Here is a 21,765-nt window from a genome sequence, read left to right on the forward strand (position 1 = left end):
GATGGGATGAAAGCTTCTTTGTGTGAGATTGTGGGAGTGCTCAGGAGTCAAAAATGCCGGAGGTGTGCCTGTTGGTATGTCAGGGCTTGTGTGACACTGTCTAAGAAGACTGTCTCTTGGAGGTGTATGTATCGTGGCTATGAATGTTTGGAGATGTTCTTCTGCAGAGGCTCACCCCAAGAGAAGGTGTGCAACAGCGTGTGTAGTAGAAGTTTGTGTGTGTACAGCGTGTGTACCTGCAGGGATGTGTGCCTGAGGGGACAGAGCTGGGAGCTAAGTGTGCAGCCTGCCTCCTCTGCCAGGACCTTCATGCTGAGACAATGAAGTGAGCAGTGCAGCCTGTGCTCAGAGCAGGGTCTCACAACAGGGAACATTTTGTGCAACGTGAGACTCTCAGGAGCTCTTTCCACTGCGGCAGTTCCTGGAGCCAGGAGACCTTTGTAGGGTGTCAGTACCTCTGGTGGCTTTTGCAAGTGCAAGCTACGCAGGGGCTGGACATTGCTCCTCACTTTGCTTTCTCCACTGCAGCAGGTGAGTCTGAGCAGTGTGTAGGTGAAGATATTTTCCCACCCCTATATTTGAACCCCATAAGGCAGCAAAATATGGAGTATGCCAGAGACACAGCAGTTTGGCTAGTTGCCTCCTGCTCATTACAGTATCAAGCATTTATATATCCCCTTACAGTATTTTCTGATTCCATAATGCTAGTGGGATTTGAATGCAGATAATGTTTCTAATCTTGACAATCCTCTTGGCTCAGGACCTTGGGACAGAGGCAGCTGTAATCTAAGAACACAGCCCCTCCTCCTCCCACTCCTCCTTCTCCTGCCTTTAAATTCATATGGCTTGAAGTCTTGGCCAGCCAGAGCCCTGGCCTTTGTGTCAGCCTCTATAGTGAGTAATTTAGCTTCAACAGCTGCATGTGGAGATGGAGAATAGAAATTGCCCTGGAAGAACTGGACCTAACTGATCATGCAGTCCCTGAGGTAAAGCAGGAACTTTGGGCAGGCAGAGTTGTCTGAGAGCAGGAGTGAAGAGCCCAGTAGCTTGTGAGCTCACATCCCATGCACATTTTGCAGCCTTCTGCTCATGTGCATGAAGCCTTTGCAATGCATACTTTCGTCCACATTATCACAAGCTGTGTCCTGTGCAGTCTTGGGAAAAGGAGGTATGAGTTGGGTAACACACCTCCTTTCTCCCATATCCCTCAGGTAACAGCCATACTTGAATTTGAGTAAGTGTGAGGGAGTGCATGGCCCTCTGGGATGTGTGGAGGTGCCAGCCCAAAATGAAGCTTCAATACCACCAAGTAAGCATGGATCAGCTCATCTGGGATGGTGTCAGCAGTTACAGCCACTGAATAACACAGAAAGAAACACCTTCCTGCCCAACATCTCAGCTTCATACCCACTATACCTATTTGAACCTAGGTGTGATGCTGGGAAGCTTTTGGGACATTTAAGAAGCCCCACAGCATCATTCTGAAATCCTAGGTTATACAGCAGCAGACATGTCACTGTCTGCCTGACCATGCTCCTATTTCAGCAGACAACACTGATTGTGCCAAACTTTGCATTTGGTGACAGCTTTGCTGCTAAATGGCAGAGAGGGCTACAGATGGGGGTGGGAGGGGTGGCTGTCTCAGCAGGGTCAGTTTTCATTGTGAAGTGACATTATGGCATAATGGCCAGGATTTTCTTTCCACTTCTCTAGCACCTGCCTGGGTCTCCCACAGACACTAAGCCTCATCTTGCCTAGCTGCTCAGGTTGGGACGCAGGGGCCTGGAGGCATTTGGGTGTTTGTGAAAGCTGTCATAAGTAAACTTCTCTTAAGCATGGGGAGCTTTCTGTTTCCCTACCTAGCAGTGGAGGAAGAACAAAACTCCAGTAATGCAAGGAGAAGAGCAACAGGAGCTGATGAGGAAATGTCCCTCAAGCAATCTACACTTCTCTGATGTTTCTCTCCTACTCTCTTTAAAGCTGCAGTTGATGCTGATAAAACTATGATTATTTTATATCCCAGAATGTTAGGTTTCATTTTCAGAAAAAGCAGGAGGAGATGATAAATGTCTAGGGTATTTCTCCAGAAGTTCTGAATCCTTATGCAGGACTCACACCTTCACGCTATAGTTGGCTTCTCTGTTGTTCTCCCTCTTGGAGAGCAGAGGAATTTATTTCTCCTTCCTGATGCTGTGCTGGCTCCTCTAGCACCATACTAGTAATCTTTCAGGTTCTTCCATAATTCAGGCTGGTAAATTAGGAGTCTTAAAGCATCAGGGTGATCAAAGAGCAGGGCTGAAACACTGCTGAGCAACTGCCACTAGTGGAGTCCCTCTGCTGGCAGTGGGGACTGAAGAAGAATACGTTGGCCCCACCTTCCCACAATGTTCCACCACCTGAGCTGCCTGCAGGGGCTGCCTGGGGAGGTTGCACCTCCCCTTCTAGGAATCACTGCTCCTTGGACTAAAAGGCAAGTCCCCATATATGGAACACCCAAAGGTCACTCCCTCAGAGGTAGCTTTCACGGGTAATGCTCCAAAAACTCTGCCCTGGAGCTTTAATTGCTCTGCAGCCGCTCAGCACAGTCAGACATACAACATGCCCTCTGGCTGCCTCCCTAAAGGTTTCACATAGTTAGGGCTGTATTTTTATCTGCTCCTGGCATCCCTAATTTTAGAGAGCTACGAGCCAAAGCACAGCCTCCCCAGCCGTAAGCTAACCAGGGCTGGTGCCTGTGCCACCAAGCACCCATGGGTGCAGGGGCCACCTGCTGCTGCTCCCAGCCAGTCCTCATGGGCACTACATCACAGATGTTTTGCCAGCTCAGCTGTGCAGCTTGCATGCCAAGGACAGTCGGGGACGTGCGTGTGTGTGTGCATGCACGTGTTGCCCCAGGTTGTGGGGTCTGGGATGGTGCCCAGGGTGCACCCCACTATGGTCCCTTTTGACAAAACGGAGATTGAAGGTGCAGTTTGGGGGCTGTTCTTCAAAGCAGCAGGATCAGCACTGCCTTATTGTCTTTCTGGCCTCACAAGAGGCTGCTTTGAAACTGAAGGTTGGATGTTGCAGTGAAGCCCATGCAGAGCACAAGCTGGGTCCTTTCTGTAAGTGCCGGAGGAGGGAAGCACACTTTGGTGTCCAACCTGTTCACCTACACAGACCACTGCCCATGTTATTCCTATGCCTCCAGCTCCCAGGAATGAGCCACATTTCTCCAGTCTCTGACCAAGTGGGTATAAGCCAGCATCTCTGAAATCTGGGATAGTCCAGGTTGCTGCAGGCAAGACTTGGGATCTCCCACCCTGCATCCACAGGAAGAATCAGCAAGGTGGGGCCCTGGGGGAACAGAAGGGTCCTTGAGACAGGAAAGAATTTTTACCCAAGGAGTGAAAGAAATAAGAACTGAAGAAAGCTTTAAATACACACTGCCTCGTTTGTGCAGGATTTGAGGTGTCAGAGGTCTGCTAGGTGACAGCAGTCTGTCTCCTGCCAGGGCCGGACAGGGTTCCCAGAAAAAGGACATATCATGTGTGGCAGCTGGCTTTAACCGGAGCTGTGTCAGAGAGCACACAGGAATGAGCACCATCAGCACTGCTCAGGAAGGAACACTGACCATCCTGGGGCGCCAGGGAGGGGAGGAGTGACTGCCTGGGAATTGAGTTTTACATCTTCTTTGCTTGCTCTATTTCCTCAGGCAAGTTTTATTCTCATATATGTAGGTAAATCCCAGTGTGAAAAGGAGGGAAAAAAAAGGAGAACTCGGGCCCTACTAAGTCAGTTCTTTCCTAGACCATGGATTTGTTGCCTGCGTGCCTGTTATTTAGGGACAGAGGCTGCAAAAGGACATCTTTGGTCATCAGATCAGGACTGTGTCATTCAATCTCTGACACAAAGCAGTCAATGTCCATTTAAAACTCTTTGGACTGTTTTCCCCTTGACACCTTCCTCCTCTGGTGATTAGAGACTTCATAGTTCCAGACTTGTTTTATTCATAGCCCATTTGTCCTTAAGGCTTTGCACTTAAATAGTATTTTTCCCTCTTGGGTGTTTAAAGAGAATTATCATATCGCCTTTCCATTCTCTCTACAAATGAAGCTCAGGCATGAAGGAAGGTCAGTCATGAGCTTTGATTAGTTTGGTTTTAGATGAAGGGCACTGGTCAACCAAGCTCTGGAGTAAGGTCAGGGTGGGTGAGCGTGGCATGGCCCACTCAGTCTGCCTTGCAGAGCAACAGCTGCCCCAGCCTGTGGGCAGGCTCCTGAGAAATGTCAGGGTCTGGGGCAGAGAACATGAAATGATAACTACAAACACCACACATGTCCACTGAGTAGGTGAGCATGAGCTCAAGCTAGTCATTTTTGGGCCTCCCACTCAGGATAAGGCAAATGAAGAAATGCTCCACTGTGAGGGTGGTGAGGCACTGGAACAGGTTGCCCAGAGGACTGGTGGCTGCCCCATCCCTGGAAGTATTCAAGGCCAGACCGGATGGGGCTTGGAGCAACTTGACATAGTGGAAGGTGTCCCTGCCCATGGCAAGGGGGTTGGAACTAGATGATCTTTAAGGTCTCTTCCAATTCAAACCATTCTGTGTTTCTATGAAAGGCACCTCATTATACAAGAGTGCGACCCTAGCCTCTTGGAAGCAGCCCAAAAGGAGGGCACTGGGAAACCCTACTAGCACTTTTTGGGGAAGCTGACTAGTGTGGAAGTATGGGCAAGACCTAATAGCATAAATTTTTCAAAATTTTCCCTCAAATCCATTTCTGAAGGAAGGAGTGACTCAGAAGGGCCCTCCATGCAGCTCAAAGTCTTGCATGGAAATGGCCTCAAGTTGCACCAGGTGAAGTTTAGACTGGATATTGAGAAAAATTTCTTCACTGAAAAGGTGATCAAGCCCTGGGAAGAACAAGACCTGGGAGGAACTGGGTTGCCCTGGGAAGTGGTGGAGTTGCCATCCCTCGAAGTGTCTGGCACTTAGAGAAATGGTTTAGTGGTGGGTTTGACAGTGCTGGGTTAGTGGTTGACTCAATGATCTTAAAGGTCTTTTCCAACCTAAATGATTCTATGATTCTATGGCACCTACAGACATTATCTGCAACAACTGGACAGTGATAAGAGCTCCTTGCTTCAAGGCCAAGAAAGCTTGCAAAGCCTAAGCAGACTTGGCCTTGCACTCTGTCAGCAAAGTGAACCCAAGCTCACAGGAGTCTGCCATGTCTCCAGGTGACATTTGCATCAAAGTTGGGTCTCTGGATGAAACCAGATTTTCTTTCAATCCTGGGATTACAGCTGGTCTCTGCTCTGAGAACTGCTGTCAGTACAATCCTCTCTCCAATCACACTTCAGCAGCTGAGAAAGGTGCCTTTCAAAGAGCAGTCTAAACTCACTTCTGGAAACTGATGGAGGGACTTCAAAGAAAGACACATGGCAACAATAGGCAATACAGCCTTGGAAATTTCTGCTACTGTTATACAGAAAGACCAAGTCACATGGTTATCCCTGGATGTCAATGTGTCCATCTATGAAACAGGGAGCTCTTTGTAATTTGTTTTTATGAATGGCGTATCAGTGAGTGAAGTCTTCCTAGGTATGACTGCTAAAAATCAGTGCTCTGCTGGCTATTGATGAGATGAAACCTACTTACATGGCCTTAAAGAGCAAAGTAATCAATGCACACTTTTCCCTTTTCTTTCCCTTCCTTCCTTAATTTTTGCATTAACTTATCTGTAGTGGAAGCCATGGAAACCAAAAGTCCTCTTTTATTACAGGTATGTACAAGGAACTTGCACTGTAAGCTTCTGCACATACCTATCCAGCCAGGTGTGCCTTATGTCTCACCTTGAGGACTTGTTCTGTAGGAACCCAATTCTGTGACACTCAGTGAACATGTCTTGTATACCCATATCCATACTCATACCTTGACACTAAATTGCATCAAGGCACTGTCTCATGAACATGACAATTTTCAAAGAAAAAGACCAAAATCTGAGTCTGTGAAACAGAAAGGTGCTTGAAGAAAGAACTTGGGGATTTTATTTTATCTTATACTTATATACCTAGAGATGAGGATAAACTAGAATGTTGTCTCCTGCTTCCTATAGATTTCTGGGATAAACTATCCAGGCCTAAACTTGTAAACCTTTATTCTGTGTTGTGTCAGAAGCAGAGAGACACTTTTTGCAATGCATTATATGTCTCTAAACTCTCATGGGAACATCTGCTCTCAAGAGATTTCAAGACAATATGTGTAGAACTCCCCCAAAGCCAGCTGATCTTGCACCAGTTTTTCCATCCTGAGCTGGAAGCTGCTGTAGTTTCAGCATGTGGAAATAAATCCTTGCTTTCAAATGAACTGAAAGGTAGAGCTTATGCCCAGTTTAACCCTTGCCTTTTACTGGATTCAAAATCCATCCTTCCCTTTCACACCACAGAGAACTACTGGCCACGGTTGGGCACTGGAAGAATCTAATGAATGAGATATAGTATGAATTATAAAATAAAAATGTCATGGATTTAAATTCCTAGTTTTGTAGGAGAAAATTTTCCTTGTGTTATAGAATTGGCCAAATATGTTAAGGAATTTCACTTTGTTCTGCCATTCATTCCTAGAGTCTGCGTTGATCCTAGACCTTGTCTGGAGATGAGAGGACCACATCCCTCTTATCTTACCTCTAATCAGACTGGTTTGTGGTATGGCAGTTCTCCATGAACTTTCAGCCCAGGGGCTGTTGAGGGGGCTAAAATATCTGGCCTTGATAAGCCTTTTGTTTTTAAGAGATATTACATATGCACACAGATGGCGAGGAAAGAATGACAGGAGACCTAGGACTGTGTGAGTTTCAGTGGATGAGAGGATAATGGAGTGCATTGCAGGCAGCCTGCTATGGGAGTGAGACCACCTCAGTCACTGGAGAGAGCTTCTCAAGTGCAAAAGGAAATCCCATTGCTTATTATTGTTGCTACATGATTCTAGAGGCAGGGGCTGACTCACTGGAAGACAAAACTCCCTATTTAGGAGAATCACAGATGGGAGGTAGAAGGGACGAGATCTGAGAAGTTGTGGTATGAGACAGGGTGAAATATGGTAGATGAGCTACAGAGGAGAAGAAAAGCAGAAAAGGTATTTCTCAGCTTCAGTGCTTTGGTCTTTTCCTCTCTTGACCCTTCTTCATTAAACCTGAGACCTCTTAGGACAAGTAGCATTTTTTTCTTACTCGTCTGTTAAATAATTATTGTGATTGCTTGGTTGTTTCATCTGCTTCTTCAATGTGCTCAACTCACAGGGTGTGCAGGGTTCTTGTAAACACCAACACAGAGTAGGAATAGCTCTGGGACTGCCTGGTTCAACCTCAGCTTTGCCCTGAATGAAGGCAAGATGCAAGTGCTTTCCAGTAGTCAGTGGTGCAGAGTGGAGTCATAAGGGAAAGGCAAGCAAAGGACCTGAGCTGTAAAACAGCCTGTGCTCATGATATCTCTGCCCTGGGTTGTCTTAGAACAATGCTTTTCCACCCCAGCCAGATAGCAGTAGGCAACTCCAATCATTGATTTTGGCTGTTTTCCTGAAAGACTAGCCCAACAGCCCCCAGCTTTCCCATCCCGACCTGAGGGGCTGGCACTGCCATCCTTGAAGCTGGTGTCATGCACAAAGGATGGTCCAAAGAAGATGTTTTTACTCCCAGAGAGTCTCAGTTGTCCCTGGCCTCTGCCCTCACCAGGTGGCACCCAGCAGTGCAGGCGGCAAGAGCTCTCAGGACTGCTGCATGATGGTGTTTGCTTTCATTCCCTTTCTAAACTGGAAAGGGTCCCTGGGCTGCACGGGAATACAGCGAGGGCTCCCAGTACATCTGGGTGCAGGGAGCTGAAAGCCCCATGTGCTGAGACAACTGCAATACTAGCTTGATGATGTCATCCCTTTTCTGGTGATAGCAGGTGTGCACCCTGAGCTTTTGACAGTGTCAGTCAGTTCTGCATGCTGGTCTTTAGTCTTGGGAAGGAAATTTTTCCTATCATATCACTTCTCAGTCTGCTGTTCATTGTTATGGTTTGGTAAAGTCCTTAAATAACTCCTTAACTTTACTTATGTGCAGTCAGGTTTTCAGTTTGATTTCCTTAGTATACGAGAGCCTTGTTATTCTCTTCTCTCTCCCCTCAGGTCTGTTAGCTGCTCTCCTAATAAGTTTCCTAGGTATTGGCCCTTTTCAGCCAGATTTTCTAGAGTCAGGGTTCTCAAGCATGATAAAGCTATTGCAAGTTTTGTGAAGAGCAGAAACTTGGAAGGGAAGAGGCTGAAGTGTCCTGAAAGAAGGAAATGTTGCCACATGAGCTCAACCCCCATAGAATGCCAAAGGACACAGTTAAGAGAAAGCCTCACATGCTCCTCACTCCTGGGAGAGGCCCCAGTCAGAGCTTGTTACTGGCAAGGAAACCATGCTGAATCTCTCCTGCTCTTTTCTTGGTATCTAAGATATTTCTTCAGGTCTTTGGTCTTTGGGATTATGCATTTCTTATAAGGTGGGAGAAACAGAAAGGGTGGACTCTTTGAGGGTTTACTGGACTTAACATCCCTTAAGCCAACTCCCTTCCATGTGCACACACACTCATGTCCATCAGGCAACAGGATGTAACAACCCTTAGACACCCAGCTCAGACCTTTGTTTATCTCCACACCTGCCTATGTGTTGGATGGAGGCTCCCTATTATTCCTAATGACAGAGACCAGTGCCATTGTATGAAAGAGGAGCTAAGGACATGATGTTTTCCAGGCTATGGAAGCAGCACATCTCATTGTGAAACAACAGTAATATTGTCAGTACAGTAAGATGGAAAAACATGAGCTGCTGCTCCAGAAAGGAGCATCTTACCACAGGCAGCACTCTATACTCCCAAGTCAGGGAATAGTGAGGGCTGCAGTACTGACCTCTTAGATACCTTATTTCAGGTGTAAAGGACCTTCAGCACTCAAAGCCCTGAACTCTCTACTGAAATTGGATACATAAAGCCTTCCTGAGTGAACTTTTCCCAGGTTTGGCTGGAAGGAGAGCCCTGTCACTGCTCCTATGCCTACATGGCAGCTCACTGCTCTGCATACTTGCTCAAATTACAAGAGAGCTGGGTTCAGCTGCTGATTGCTTCCACGGATACTGAGCCCAGGCAGTTCATCTTGCAGGTGAAGAGCTCCACATCTCAGCCAAGGAGCCACTGCAGCCATTTCTTTCCTTCTCCCTATCTGGTGAACATATGGTGAAGTCTGACAGCTGGATGAGCTCTGGCAGGGAAAACTGAGTGACCCCCACAGCACATGTTATGGTTTGAGGTGAGGGAGGTGAATGCTGTCACAAGGAGAAGCAGATTACAAGCTGGCTGGCCTACTCCTTTCACTAGTGCTGCAGTGGTTGAGTCAGTACAGAAATTGTGAGCACTAATACTGTGCTGAGCTGTGTCATGTGCAGGATAGGACATATCCTATCTTCTCTGTTGCCTTCTGAGACTGTCTCCTCATTTGATTCTCTTGGGTGACAGAGGCAAAGAAGTGCTCAGTCTGCAGATTGCTCTTGTGGTTGGGCTGTCAGACTGCTGCTGCTGCAGTTCCCAGTCCAGGAGAGGGACTGTGAAACTGTGAGACATGCACTGAATCAGCATTGCAAGTGCTTGTGAAATTTTGAGGTCAAAGCCACAAGTGCCAGCTGATGTGTGGCACAGTTAGCTGGTAGTTGAGCATTAGTGGACCAGAGCACTACAATTATGTAAAGTCTCCTGCAGATCTAATCCTCAGTCTCTTGCCCAAGGTCAACTAAGAAGTAAGTCCATGGCAGAGAGGCAATTGAAAAACAAATGAATCACCAGAGTCCTAAGCTACTGTACTCACTGCTGAATCCAATCCTGAAAAATAAAAACTTCAAGCCAGATTGTATTAAAGCTGTCACACTTTTCATATGGCTGATTGTTTGCATGCGTATAGGTGTCACGGGGACTCAAACTGATAGTAGACAACAGCTCATAGTGTCCTAGAAACATAGAATAGCTTGGGTTGAAAGGGATCTTAAAGACAATCTTGTTCCAACCCTCCTGCTGTGGACAGGGAGACCTTCCACTAGACCAGGTTGCCCAGCACCCCATTCAACCTGGCCTTGTACACTTCCAGGGATAGGGCATGCTTCTGACAGGTTTCTATGGATATGTATCTAGTAACTGTGTGCCACCTATCAAGCACAAAATAGTAATCCTATTAAACAACAATGCAATTATACCACCAACAATACTAATTTCAGCTGGAGTTACAGCATTACTTTTTTCTTTTCTTTGCCAAATATTATTTGATCACTCATCTGCAGAAAATAACTGTTGCCTGACAGTTGAGTAAAATCTGGTTAGTTTTTGAATCTTTCTTTCAGGCAGTCACCAGGTTTGTTGAGGAGCTCAGCAGACCTTGAACTTGACACTGGACTTTTTCATGTCCTAGCCCTCAGCAAGCACATTTTCTAATTCACATTTGCTGTACTCTTACTGGGTACAATGCATTTTTCTCTCTAGGTCTGATAAATAAAGCTTAAGTGTTTCTTCTGCAATTCTCATTTTCTTTCCAAAGTTGTCTTTTAGTTAAGATGGAATATTTGCAAGCCACTGGTAGGAAACAAGCACCTAACAATCCAGGCTTGCATCTGTATGGCTCCCTAGATTACAGCTCCACAACAAGAAAGAATGCTACGAATCTACTTTGTCATTTTTACCATGATTTGTTTTACTGAGGATTAATGAATTATTCTTTCACCAAAGAATTAACAACACTCTTTTTCCAGCACAGAAGTGAATGGTTGCATTAACAAGCGACTATAGACTGATTCCAAGCAGGCAACCAAGTGTCAGAAAAACAAAAAGGGATTTAATGCTGCACCAATGGGGAGCTTTTGAGATGGGGAGCTAGGACGGCCGTTCGCAGTACAGCTTGATAAGGCTTCTTGGCTGATTGCTCCTAGTGGGATAAAAAATGGGACTGAATCCAGAATACAAGTGGGATACTGGCTTGCACAGAATGAAAAATGATCTAAAAATTTCAAGCTATGGACTCAGGTCCGTGCTGAGATTTGGGAAACTCAGCTGAGCTTAGTTCATGTTGCTGGGGTTTGCATGGTTACTTGCTATTGTCTGGGTTTCTGACACACAATCCATAAAGACTATTTCCCAGCAAACTGAAAAGACCACAAAAGAGTATTTTTTTCCTGGGCTTTGCAGAATTCAGGGGCTAACTCAAATCCAAGTAAACAAACATAAACTTTCAGGTGCTCAAACTTCCCTGCAGAAGACTGTTTGACTGTCCTGCCCTGTGGCTCCTCTCCATGGCTCCAACCAGTTCTATGGTATTGATCCCTGACTAAGACATGCAGCAGCACTTACCTCCAAGACCATCTCTGTCATCTGGAACTGCTTCTGGGAGATCCTGTCAGAGCTCACAGGCTCATGGAAGAGCAGGCAAAGCATGTCATACTTCTTCAGGGCCTGCTTGTAGTTCTTCTCGTTCAGGTCGATCACTCGGTCTTTCCCATCATAAGTGGGGAAGTTCAGTCCCTCTTCTGCTTTGCAGCAGAAAAGCAGGTAAAAACCTGCCAGGATCCAGCAAGTTGCCTTCATAGGGGTGCCCTTGGAGTGCAGCGGAGGGTGGGTAAACGTCCCCCTCTTTCTTAATTTGGGAAGAGGGGGAGACCAAAAGCTCCAGATGAGGTTTGAACAGGGTTTCTCTTTCTGCTACCTTCCTAGTGATCAGCCCAAGCACTAAAAGGCTTGTGGGGTGCAGCAAACTTCGCTGTCCTGGGCTCACAACAAAGAGACAGACGGGAGAAGCTGTCAGGCCAAGCCCTGGATACCTTACATAGCTGTGTCCAGCTCCCGTGTCATTAGGAACTCCATTTTTAGGAAGCAGTTGTTTCAAGCTAAAAATAAACCCTGCAATGAATAAAAAGGACAGATATGACACCATTGAGGGACTTGTTGGCAGTCTGCATCATCTGAGAGAGAGTGAGCAAGAGGGAGGGGTAGAAAATGTCAGTCCTGGGAATACGCAGGCAGGGTTTGTGAAGGGAAAAGACTCCACTTGTACAGGGAACCAAGGCACAGACTGTCCTACTGAGGCTTGACCAAAATAGAAGGTATTTACTGCAATTTATAATAAGGGTATCTCTCTTTGCATCCCCTTGGGCATCACGGTGATTAGGCTCTGGATAACAGATCTCAGGTTAAAGAGTTTCATACCCTCATCTGCACTGGAAGTCCTGTTTCCTCATCAGCAAAGGAGGTGAGCTCTCCTGGGACTCTCTCCTCCTCCTTCTGCCTGGGGCACCCTCTGAAGCTGCTGGCTGACATTCAAGCTGTTTTCTGAAGCACATTCTCTGCTTGTGGGGCAGCAGGAGAATTGCTGGCCCTTGGACCTGTAATCCCAAAGCAGAGGGAAGTTTATGTTGTAACCTACCATGCCCACAGCAGTTACCAAGCCCCACACATTGCTGGTGAATGGTTAAAACCTTACCTTACTAAGAGGGATGAAGGGCAGAAGGCCTACGTCTTGGGGCAGGAGTCCTCAAGATGTTGGGCAGATGTCACCATCACTGCTAGCCTCCCTTTCTGGGCCCTTCCTATTGGACTGGAGTGGGGTTATTACACAGCCTTTTGCATTTTCTGACAAGATCTCTTGTATATTTTTTCCTCTTCTGTCCCACAAATGGTGACTGGTTCCCCCTTCCCTAGGAGCTCAGCACCAGCTGCCACTTTGCTGTATCACCTGCACAACACTGCTGGGGGATAGTGGTTCAGTGGCACAGTCTTTCACCTCTTCGCCGCTTCTGACCAGGGTGTCACCTCTGCCCCATGACTGGCAGCAACAGGCAGGAGGAGACAGGCCAGCTGGCCACAAGCCAGCACCGGGTCTGGCAGGGATCCACTGGAGAAGGCATGCTGAAGAGCTGGCAGAGAAGAGCTTGACAAGGGGCACAGCTCCCTCCCCCCTGCCAAAGTGATGTGCAGACGAGTGGCCTTATCAGTACTCCTCCTTGCATGCTACCCCATCACAACCTTGCTCCATCCACACCAGGAAAGAGATGAGGTCCCTTCTTGGTGCAGCTGTTTCAATTTGATTGTGTGTCTGGATTAGTTCAACATTGGGGCAAAAACTGAGCATTACTTAGCAGTTATAGAATCACAGGATCATTTAGGTTGGAAAACACCTCTAAGATCATCTAGTCCAACCAACAACCCAGTACTGCCAAGTCCATCACTATATCATGCCCCTAAGAATCACATCTATGTTTTAAATACCACCAGGGATGGTGACTCAAGCACTTCCCTGGGCCGATTGTGCCCTTCTCCTGGGTGACTTAGGAGCACATGTCCCCCTCAGCTTTCACTTCCAACATGAACAGCCTGGCAGAACACACTGGCAGAAATTTTGTGGGCAACAGTTTCCAAGACTGTCTTCTTATTTCCAAAGCCTCCTCTTAGCTCTGCTCATGCCTTTTCAGGAGTTCAGAGTTTGCTGGCAACTTGCAGTCCTAATGATGACACTTGAGCAATCTAGGTAAAATCCACAGTAAGATAGCCTTTGAAACATGCTCCTTATGGAGGCAGCCTTCAGGGGCAGTCATTTTTAGAGGGAGATGTGACAAACCTGGATAAGTCTGATTTCTTTTAGTGGGAGACACAAGACTTGTCACAGTGGGTAGCAATGGCTGGCTAGGCTTTTCCTGAATGCTTAGGATGTAAAACACAGAACTGAGCTTGTGGAATGACCAGGCATACATTAGGCCAGTTGACTGCCTTTGAAGGACCTCATGGATTTGGGGTGCAGGAGCAGGCTTCTGCTGGCATCATAGTATGGTTTAACACAGGCACACATCAGACAGGGCTGTAAAAATGAAATGTGCACAGCTACTTCAAAATTGGCTTATAAGGCTCCTGCCCTCCTTTATTCTTGTAGATCTTCAGCAATTGCTCCACTTTCATATTGTTCAGGCTATTTTTGAGGCGCTTTCTTTTTAATCTGCCCAATACACCTTTTTTTTTACTAATAACTTTTTAATCTGCCAAAAATAGACACAATCCAATTTTCATTTTCTCCACTTTCTGCTGTCAAAAAAAAAAGCAATAAAAATGCTTTTCAAGCACAAAAATTGTCACCCCATTAGCCCCAGATGCAGCTAGTTTATCTGCTCATGGCATGAGTAGCAAAAAGTTTTGATTGTTAGGTTTCACCTCTGTGTCAAAAGGAATTCCTCCAGCAGACTCACACTGGATGTCATGATCACTGGACAGTCCATCTCTTTGTGTCTCCACCTCTTTGTGTCTCCACTCTGAGTCTCAGTGACACTGTTAGGGCTAAATCTAGTGGACATTTTCTGTGCTCTAGCTCTAGCTCTAGCTCTAGCTCTAGCTCTAGCTGCATCTATATGAAATTCAAGGCACCTTGTTTACCAAGACATAAGTAAGGATTAATTCCTCAAAATTTGAACAACTGCCTCAATCACCTGAAATTCTCAATTCCAATAAAATTTAGACAAAACAGATGTTCTTCTTGCCACCCTGCCAATACAGATCTGAAATCCTGGATTCATGTGTTTTAGGATCTTCAGAATAGCAGTGCATCTATATGAAATTCAAGGCACCTTGTTTACCAAGACATAAGTAAGGATTAATTCCTCAAAATTTGAACAACTGCCTCAATCACCTGAAATTCTCAATTCCAATAAAATTTAGACAAAACAGATGTTCTTCTTGCCACCCTGCCAATACAGATCTGAAATCCTGGATTCATGTGTTTTAGGATCTTCAGAATAGCAGTTAAATACTTGAATTTAATAAAGCTTTTTTTTTTTTCCCCCTGGGGAATAGCAGAGCTGAGGCCGAAGCAGATGCTTCTACAACCTGACAAAGACCCTAAGTGTTGTGTTTTTGTCTTCATCATCTCTGGCTGCTAATCTTGGCCCCAGAAGCAAAACTCCTTGGAAGCACAAAGCTTGTCCATCCACTCTCAGATAATGTTTTAAATTTGGAATTATGGGGCAGGTTCACTGTCAGGAAAAGTACAGTGTGCAACCCTCATGTATTTGGGGAACCTGAGTGTTGCTGATGGCCCATTTCTACAGAACACTGACGTTTCTTTGTGTGTTAGTTCCTCTCCCATAGGGTAGGAGCAATAGCAGTTCCCCATGGGAAAGAAGGATGAGCAGGACAAAGAAATTTCACAGATTTCTCTGTGAAATCTTGGATTTTGCACTCACCAGTTCACTACAAATATTGCACTATCTTTCTGCATAATCCAGTGTCTTCCTCATCCCATTTAGCTGCCTGTGGTTTCAGCACATCTGTTTCTGTGGGCAGTACCGTGCAAGGGAATTATATGGTCCACACTGTATCCTGGGACACTTGCCATTCAGCTCAGATAGCTCATTTCTGGCAAAGCTAGCATCTGTTAGTCTCTGATACAAGTTGACTGCAAGGCTTAAACCCCCAATTCTGACTACTTAACCACTAACTCCTTCATCTGTTCTGTTACTGCATCTCTTAGTCATGCCTCAAGAAACCAGTACAATGCTCTCCCCTGGCTAACCATCCTAGAGCCATTCCCCTGAAAGATCTCTGAGAAATGAGCTGCTAGGGCTCAATGCCTGTCCACCTGGGCAGGTGCCCATGTTGTTCAAACAACCTTCAGAATTGGCTCCAAAACTTCAGGCGAAGAAAGATAATTAAGAGAAAAAGCTTGCTGTTGGTTTATTCACTATTCTAGGCTTTTAAAGTATGTTCATCGAACAAAAGCCAGGCTCCAGGGGTTTTTAGGCTGCAAAACTACCCCTGACATTCATTGAAGCAGTATTTTTCTTTGTTTCTTCAAATTGTGTGAGGATAAGTAGCCAGCAACAGTACTCAAAACAGTACAATCTAGCCCTTCAGTTTGGGCTTGCAGAAATGCTGGTTGGGGATGTAGGATAATTAAAAATCTCCTTCTTGTTGATTTTTTAACCCTACTTGTATTATAAATTAGGGATATACACTTGCTGTTCTTTCCTCCTGGCTGCTGCAGCCACACTCCATGCTGCTGTTCTCACCTTCATTGTCCTTTCTATCTCAAGCAGTAAAAGAGGTCCCCAGCCACTGCTGATCCAAATGCTTTGGTAAGCCTTTTTTGCAGGGCTTCAGGATTTTAGGTTCTGCTTTAGCTAATCTCTTTTCAAGCTTCTAAGACCTTGTATGTTTTGCAAGATAGGACTATTCAGAAAATATGCCTTTTGCCACCAGATAGCCAAGCAAGGTCACAGCTAGTAATGACTTGCAGCATACTGCTGTCATCAGGGTGGGAACTTCAGAGACACATAGAACCTTTCTAAAAAGACCAAGGGGGTGGCTATCATCCTGAGAAAGCTCTGCAGTGCAAGAAAACTTAGTTTTGTCTTCCTTCCCTTCAGCACTGAAAGGTCACAATTCCTTCATGGTGCTTTATGTTGCCTGTACTCAGATGCAGTCACGCCAGTGACAGCAAGTACAAGGCAGAGAAGCTGTATCCTTGGTACTCCCTACTGTTTTTTCCTGTTGCCAGAGATCTTTGCAGCATCTGACAACACTGTAGGTTTTGACTGAGGTGTCTTGAGACCTATCATGTGACAGGAAGATGCTATAAACCTTTCTGTTTTCTGACACACAGACACTAGTTTTGATGAGGAAGACCAAACACAGCATAGACAAAAGCACTTACTTGAAATTATATAGAAAGGGAAGGTCAACGAGATGACTCAGGAGTCCTGACTCACTCTCAGACATATAGACATTTAAAAAAAACCTCATCTTTTTTAGACATCATGTGCCCCAGAGCAAAGTTGTTCTGTGGCACCTTATGTGGATCATTGCACCTCTCTGCTTTTGGGTGCTGGTCTGGAACCTGTGACTTATACGGGTCAAAACATATTTTAGAAGGTCAAAACCAGGACTGCCCCAGAAGGACTGGGATAGTTACCTCCTAATGAGCTAATAATCCCTACACAGCATCAAAGGATTTAACTAAGACATCACTGTGGCCAAATGGAAATGGGCCCATTGGCATACACGGAAATTGGGGGGAAAGAAAGAAAGAAATTGAAAATGAAAACCATTAGGAGAAATTCTGGAAGGAGACAAGGCTGCTACTTCATGCAGAGATCTGACAATGGACCTCTGAAGGCCTCATTGTGATGGTCCATCAGGTGGATTGGAAAAGGTGGCAGACAGTTTGCAGAAGGACCCAGAGGCAGTGACCTGCGTACCTGTGCTGGCTGGGCTGGGAGCTCTGCCAGCCTGTGGGAGCACAGTACAAATTACTCACACACAACCCACTCTTGAAAGGGTGTAGGGGCTCCCAGGGGAGCTTCCTGCAGGTAGCACGGGTATGGGGAGAATTCCTGCATGTGACAGCCATAGGCTGGTTAGTAATACCTTTGCTTTGCTAGTAACCACAATGAGTCAGGATCCTCCAGCTGTGAACTATGCCAGTCACACTGCACAAAGCAGCCCATGCAGAGACACAACCATGCTGCTGCCTGCAGTGGGCTCCTACCCACTTTCTCTTCTGTGGGACCTGGGAGCAAGAATGGGTTTGACATGCATCTGGCACTGGGAACTTCAACCTGGTTTTGATGTACAAACTCCTAAAATCATGCTGGTGTCAGTGCAGGTCCCTGCACAGCAATCAAGCTGATGATGGATCTTTTTTCCCCACATCCTGCTTCAGAAAACAACCACAACATTTCACCACCACCTCACCCTGTTTTATGTCACCTTCTTCTGCCGAGATATCACAACTGAGGATTTAAAGCAGCTACCCCTGAGACAGGGGCATAATCTCCCCCCAGGGGAAAGGTGCAGGTGAATGCTTCAGGAGGGACTGTGGGCAGGAGATGGATGTTCAGGTTTTTCACAGTCATGTGCTTCCTACAGGGCTTCAGAAAAATCTTTTCGTATCTCAGTTGTCCATCTGAACTGTGCCAGTGGGATCCAGGGATGATATGATATTGCAAGGTGCTTAGATACCAGACTGATAGGGATTAGTGCTTTCATCAGGCAGGGAGCCTGGGCTAAGATGGGCTCCTGAAGCTTTTGGCATGCTGGAGAACTGGAGAAAGGGATGCATCTGCTGTTGACCATGATTTCAGGAGAGCTGGTTCAGAGACCAGGCAAGCCATATTTTCTGTGAGAGATGCTGAGATCTCTGAAAATCCAGTGATACACAGACAAGCCCTGAGCTGGTGCAAAAGTGTGGGCCAAAGATGGTCCCCCATGAACTGGGGTGTGAGTGGTGCAGCCTAAACTCTGGTCCAGGGACCTCAGCAGCTACTAACAGTATCATAATAATACAATTACTACTAATAGAGTAAAAGAAGTAAAACAAATGATCTGCCTCAGTATGCTCCCTTCTGGAAAATCTCAAAACACATACAGTCTGGCCATTTCCATCAGTCCCCTGCCTATTTCTTGGAGGAGATGGGATCACTGGACTCCTGCCTAGGTTTGGCCATGATTGGTATGCCTGAGCATACGTGTGTCTCTCTGCCTGCACGCACACATACACACATTAACCACCAGCTCTGCTTCACCCAGCCCTTCAGGGTCAGGGTCTAAAAGAAGGATCCTGCACCAGGCAGGGTTGGAATGGACAGGTCTGGGTTGACACTTGCACCTCAGGTTTCTCCTAGCCATGAGAGCATCAGTGTATTTAGTAACATCTTGATGATTGGAGGGGTGTTTAATTTAGTGGCGTGGCGCCGGCTGCTGCTGACAGAGCTGTTCCCAGCAGATTTACACCTGTTGCAATGGAGTGGCAGCTCAGATCTGCTTTGCTCCCAGCCTCCTGTGCTGTCCCTCAAAACCTTCCTCCTCCCCTGCCTGGATCGTGGTGCCTGTTGAGGTGCAGCTGGCAGGCTGGGAAGCACTGAGCTGAGCTCACTGTGCCACCAAGAGCCTCATTCCTTTTGGATGATGAGTCAGACAAGCTTAGCACACTCCTTAATTTTGTAAGGATAGAGTGAGAATCTGCCACTCGAATTTCTGCTCCATTTTGATCTCCTTCTTCTCTAATTGGGTTTTGTACAGTCTGGGATGGCCCTGAACCTCCCTAAAATGTCCATTGGCACTTGCATTTCTGGAGTGAATAGCTTTCCAGGCAGTCCTGATATCTTACAAACAGTCCTTTATGCATGCTGTGGGCATACCTTCCCTCTTTCTTTCTTTTCTTTCTTTCTTTCTTTCTTTCTTTCTTTCTTTCTTTCTTTCTTTCTTTCTTTCTTTCTTTCTTTCTTTCTTTCTTTCTTTCTTTCTTTCTTTCTTTCTTTCTTTCTTTCTTTCTTTCTTTCTTTCTTTCTTTCTTTCTTTCTTTCTTTCTTTCTTTCTTTCTTTCTTTCTTTCTTTCTTTCTTTCTTTCTTTCTTTCTTTCTTTCTTTCTTCAAATTTTTAATTCAAATTCTTCTATGTGAATAAGTCCTACTGGCAGCTAACCCACCATGGATATTAGTTTGTAGCTGGGGTACAGTTACACAGCGTTCCAAACAATTCAGAAGTAATGGATTGCATATTCCCTTTTCTTGGATCATTAAGTCATCCTAGAAATACAAAGATCTGAGATGTGTCTAGCATGTAACATCTTTCTCTGGCATGGCATCTTCAGGGTGCCTGTGCTCAAGCTTTTACCTGTAGTCACAAAAGAGACAAAAGTTTCTCTATTAAAACTTCTCTGTTTGAAAATGGAAGCTGACATTTTTTTCAGTAATAGCATGATACCTGCCATGAAGAGCCACAGAAGGATCTGAAAATCACAAACTGTATAATGATACAGTGGAAGTTAGAAAAATCACTCCTTAGGAAAGTTTGAAAAGCGCAGTTGAAGCCGATGGTGGGAAGAAGCATGTCATAGAATCACAGAGTCATACAATACTTTGGGTTGCAAGAGACCTTAAAGATCACCCTGTTTGAGCCCCCTTCCTTGGGAAGGAACACCTTCTACTAGACCAGGTTGCTCAAAGTCTCATCCAACCTGGCCTCAAACACTTTCAGGGATGAGGCATCCACAACTCCTCTGGGCAACCTGTTCCAGTGCCTCACCACCCTCACAGTAAAGAATTTTTTCCTAATATCCAATCTAAACCTCCCCTCTTTCAGTTTAAAGCCATTCCTCCCTGTCCTATTCACTACATGTAAAAAATCTGCCTTACTGAAAAAATGTCTCTGCCTTACTGAAAAGGAGCCACTCCCCACAATTCATGTGGCTAGCAGATTTTGGGTGGAGGAAACATTTTGTGGGTCCTTTGGAATATTTTGGCCCCTATCCTTAGAAATGGCCACCCGCACTTGAAGAAACATTGGCTTGTCTTGATGAAGAGACTCCTCATCTGGGGACAGAGCACTGGGCCATTGGCCTTGTCTACTGTGGGAGGCTGGGAAGCGGAGGCTGCGGATCCACTTGGATAGGCTGAATGCTCAGAGGAGACCTGCTAGAAGGAAGAGAGCTCAGCATCATCCTCCTGCACTAGTCCTGTGCTGGGATAGAAAAAAAATCCCAAACCAACACAGCAGAAAACATGCAGCCAACACTTTCCTGGCAAAAAAAAGCAGTTGCTGTGCCTCACCAAGCCTGGGGTCAGTAGGGTGTCGTGCAAGACCATGGCTTGGCTTTTCTTTCTAACCTGAGGTTTCTAGCTAGGCACCACCTGGCAGCACCCCTGAGCTGCAGCCTGGGTCATGGCTTCCACAGAGGGCTGCTGGCTCACTCATATTTATAACTCCTGCCCCTGCCGTGGCGTGCCAGATTGAGAGGTCAGCTCTCCCCTGGGAGCGGGAAGTCATTCCACAGGGTGTGCTCCTGTTTCCATCCCTGCCTGCCAAGGGGCCTCCCACCCACTGGCAGATTGGACCTGAGAGTGGCCGAGGTGGGGGGCATGGCAGAATGGTCTGGGGGGTAAAGGGTATGGGCAAACAGGATGCACAGGAGATACAGTGCCTGTTTTCTAGTGTATACTCTAGGAGGTAGGTGTGTGGCTTTCTCTAGTGCTGCAGGGAAAGTGTGAACCACCACCTCCCTGTGGGAGACAGGCTGCAGGCAAGTGAAGAGCTTTCTTCTTCAGGTGTATCCTAGTTGGCAGTGTGGGTAAGGAGGATCTCAAAAACTAGGGCATGGCTCCAGCACAGGATGTGACTTGGGCCCTTCCTCTCTGAGTTCATCAAAGATGACTTTGGGCTGGCTTTACACTACAAATGGAGTTGTAGCAAAGAGAAGATTAGAGCACCAGATACCATGGTTTGGCAGTGGAAGCAAACTCTGACATTGCTCTCAATAGGTCCTTTACTGAGAGCTGTGGCAATAGTGAAGACTGGAGACCCTCAAACAGAGGCTGTTTTGGTGGGCAAGAGACACAAGCCAACTTGGAGGATGTGACAGGTTTTAGGTAAGAAATCAGTCTGTACGTTGATGGTGTTCTTCGTCCTGTACTGTCTCGGAGCACGTGCATGGTGACAGGAACCAGCACTGCCAACTCGGCTCTTCCGTCTCTTGGGAGCTGCACGTCACAGCTGTGTGTAGCATCCACATGCTGAAGGCTGCAACTAAGCTCCTACAAAGCTCCCTGGATTAGCAGGTGTGGACATACAGGGCAGGGATGGAGTAATTTGAGCTGCAGTAGTTAGTGCAGTCAGGCAAATGTCATATGTAAAAAGAGGATCTAAAATGATCTAGCACAGCAGTTTGTGCTCAGTTCTTACTGGCCAGTAGCA

The 21,765-nt window shown here is 46.2% G+C and overlaps 1 protein-coding gene across 1 annotated transcript in view; it reads right to left on the reverse strand.

Moving 5' to 3' along the window:
* The window catches only part of LOC103806590 (calsequestrin-2), a gene marked incomplete at its 3' end in the record, with an annotated part of 21,392 nt that extends 9,573 nt beyond the window's left edge, over positions 1–11,819 (reverse strand). The window contains exon 1 of the mRNA XM_009079297.1: positions 11,392–11,819. Coding sequence (XP_009077545.1) covers positions 11,392–11,625 — 234 coding nt within the window. The remainder of the gene's footprint in view (positions 1–11,391) is intronic.
* Positions 11,820–21,765: the final 9,946 nt, after the last annotated feature.

The sequence above is a fragment of the Acanthisitta chloris genome, unplaced genomic scaffold (genome assembly GCF_000695815.1).
Source record: "Acanthisitta chloris isolate BGI_N310 unplaced genomic scaffold, ASM69581v1 scaffold6497, whole genome shotgun sequence".
NCBI lineage: Eukaryota > Metazoa > Chordata > Aves > Passeriformes > Acanthisittidae > Acanthisitta > Acanthisitta chloris.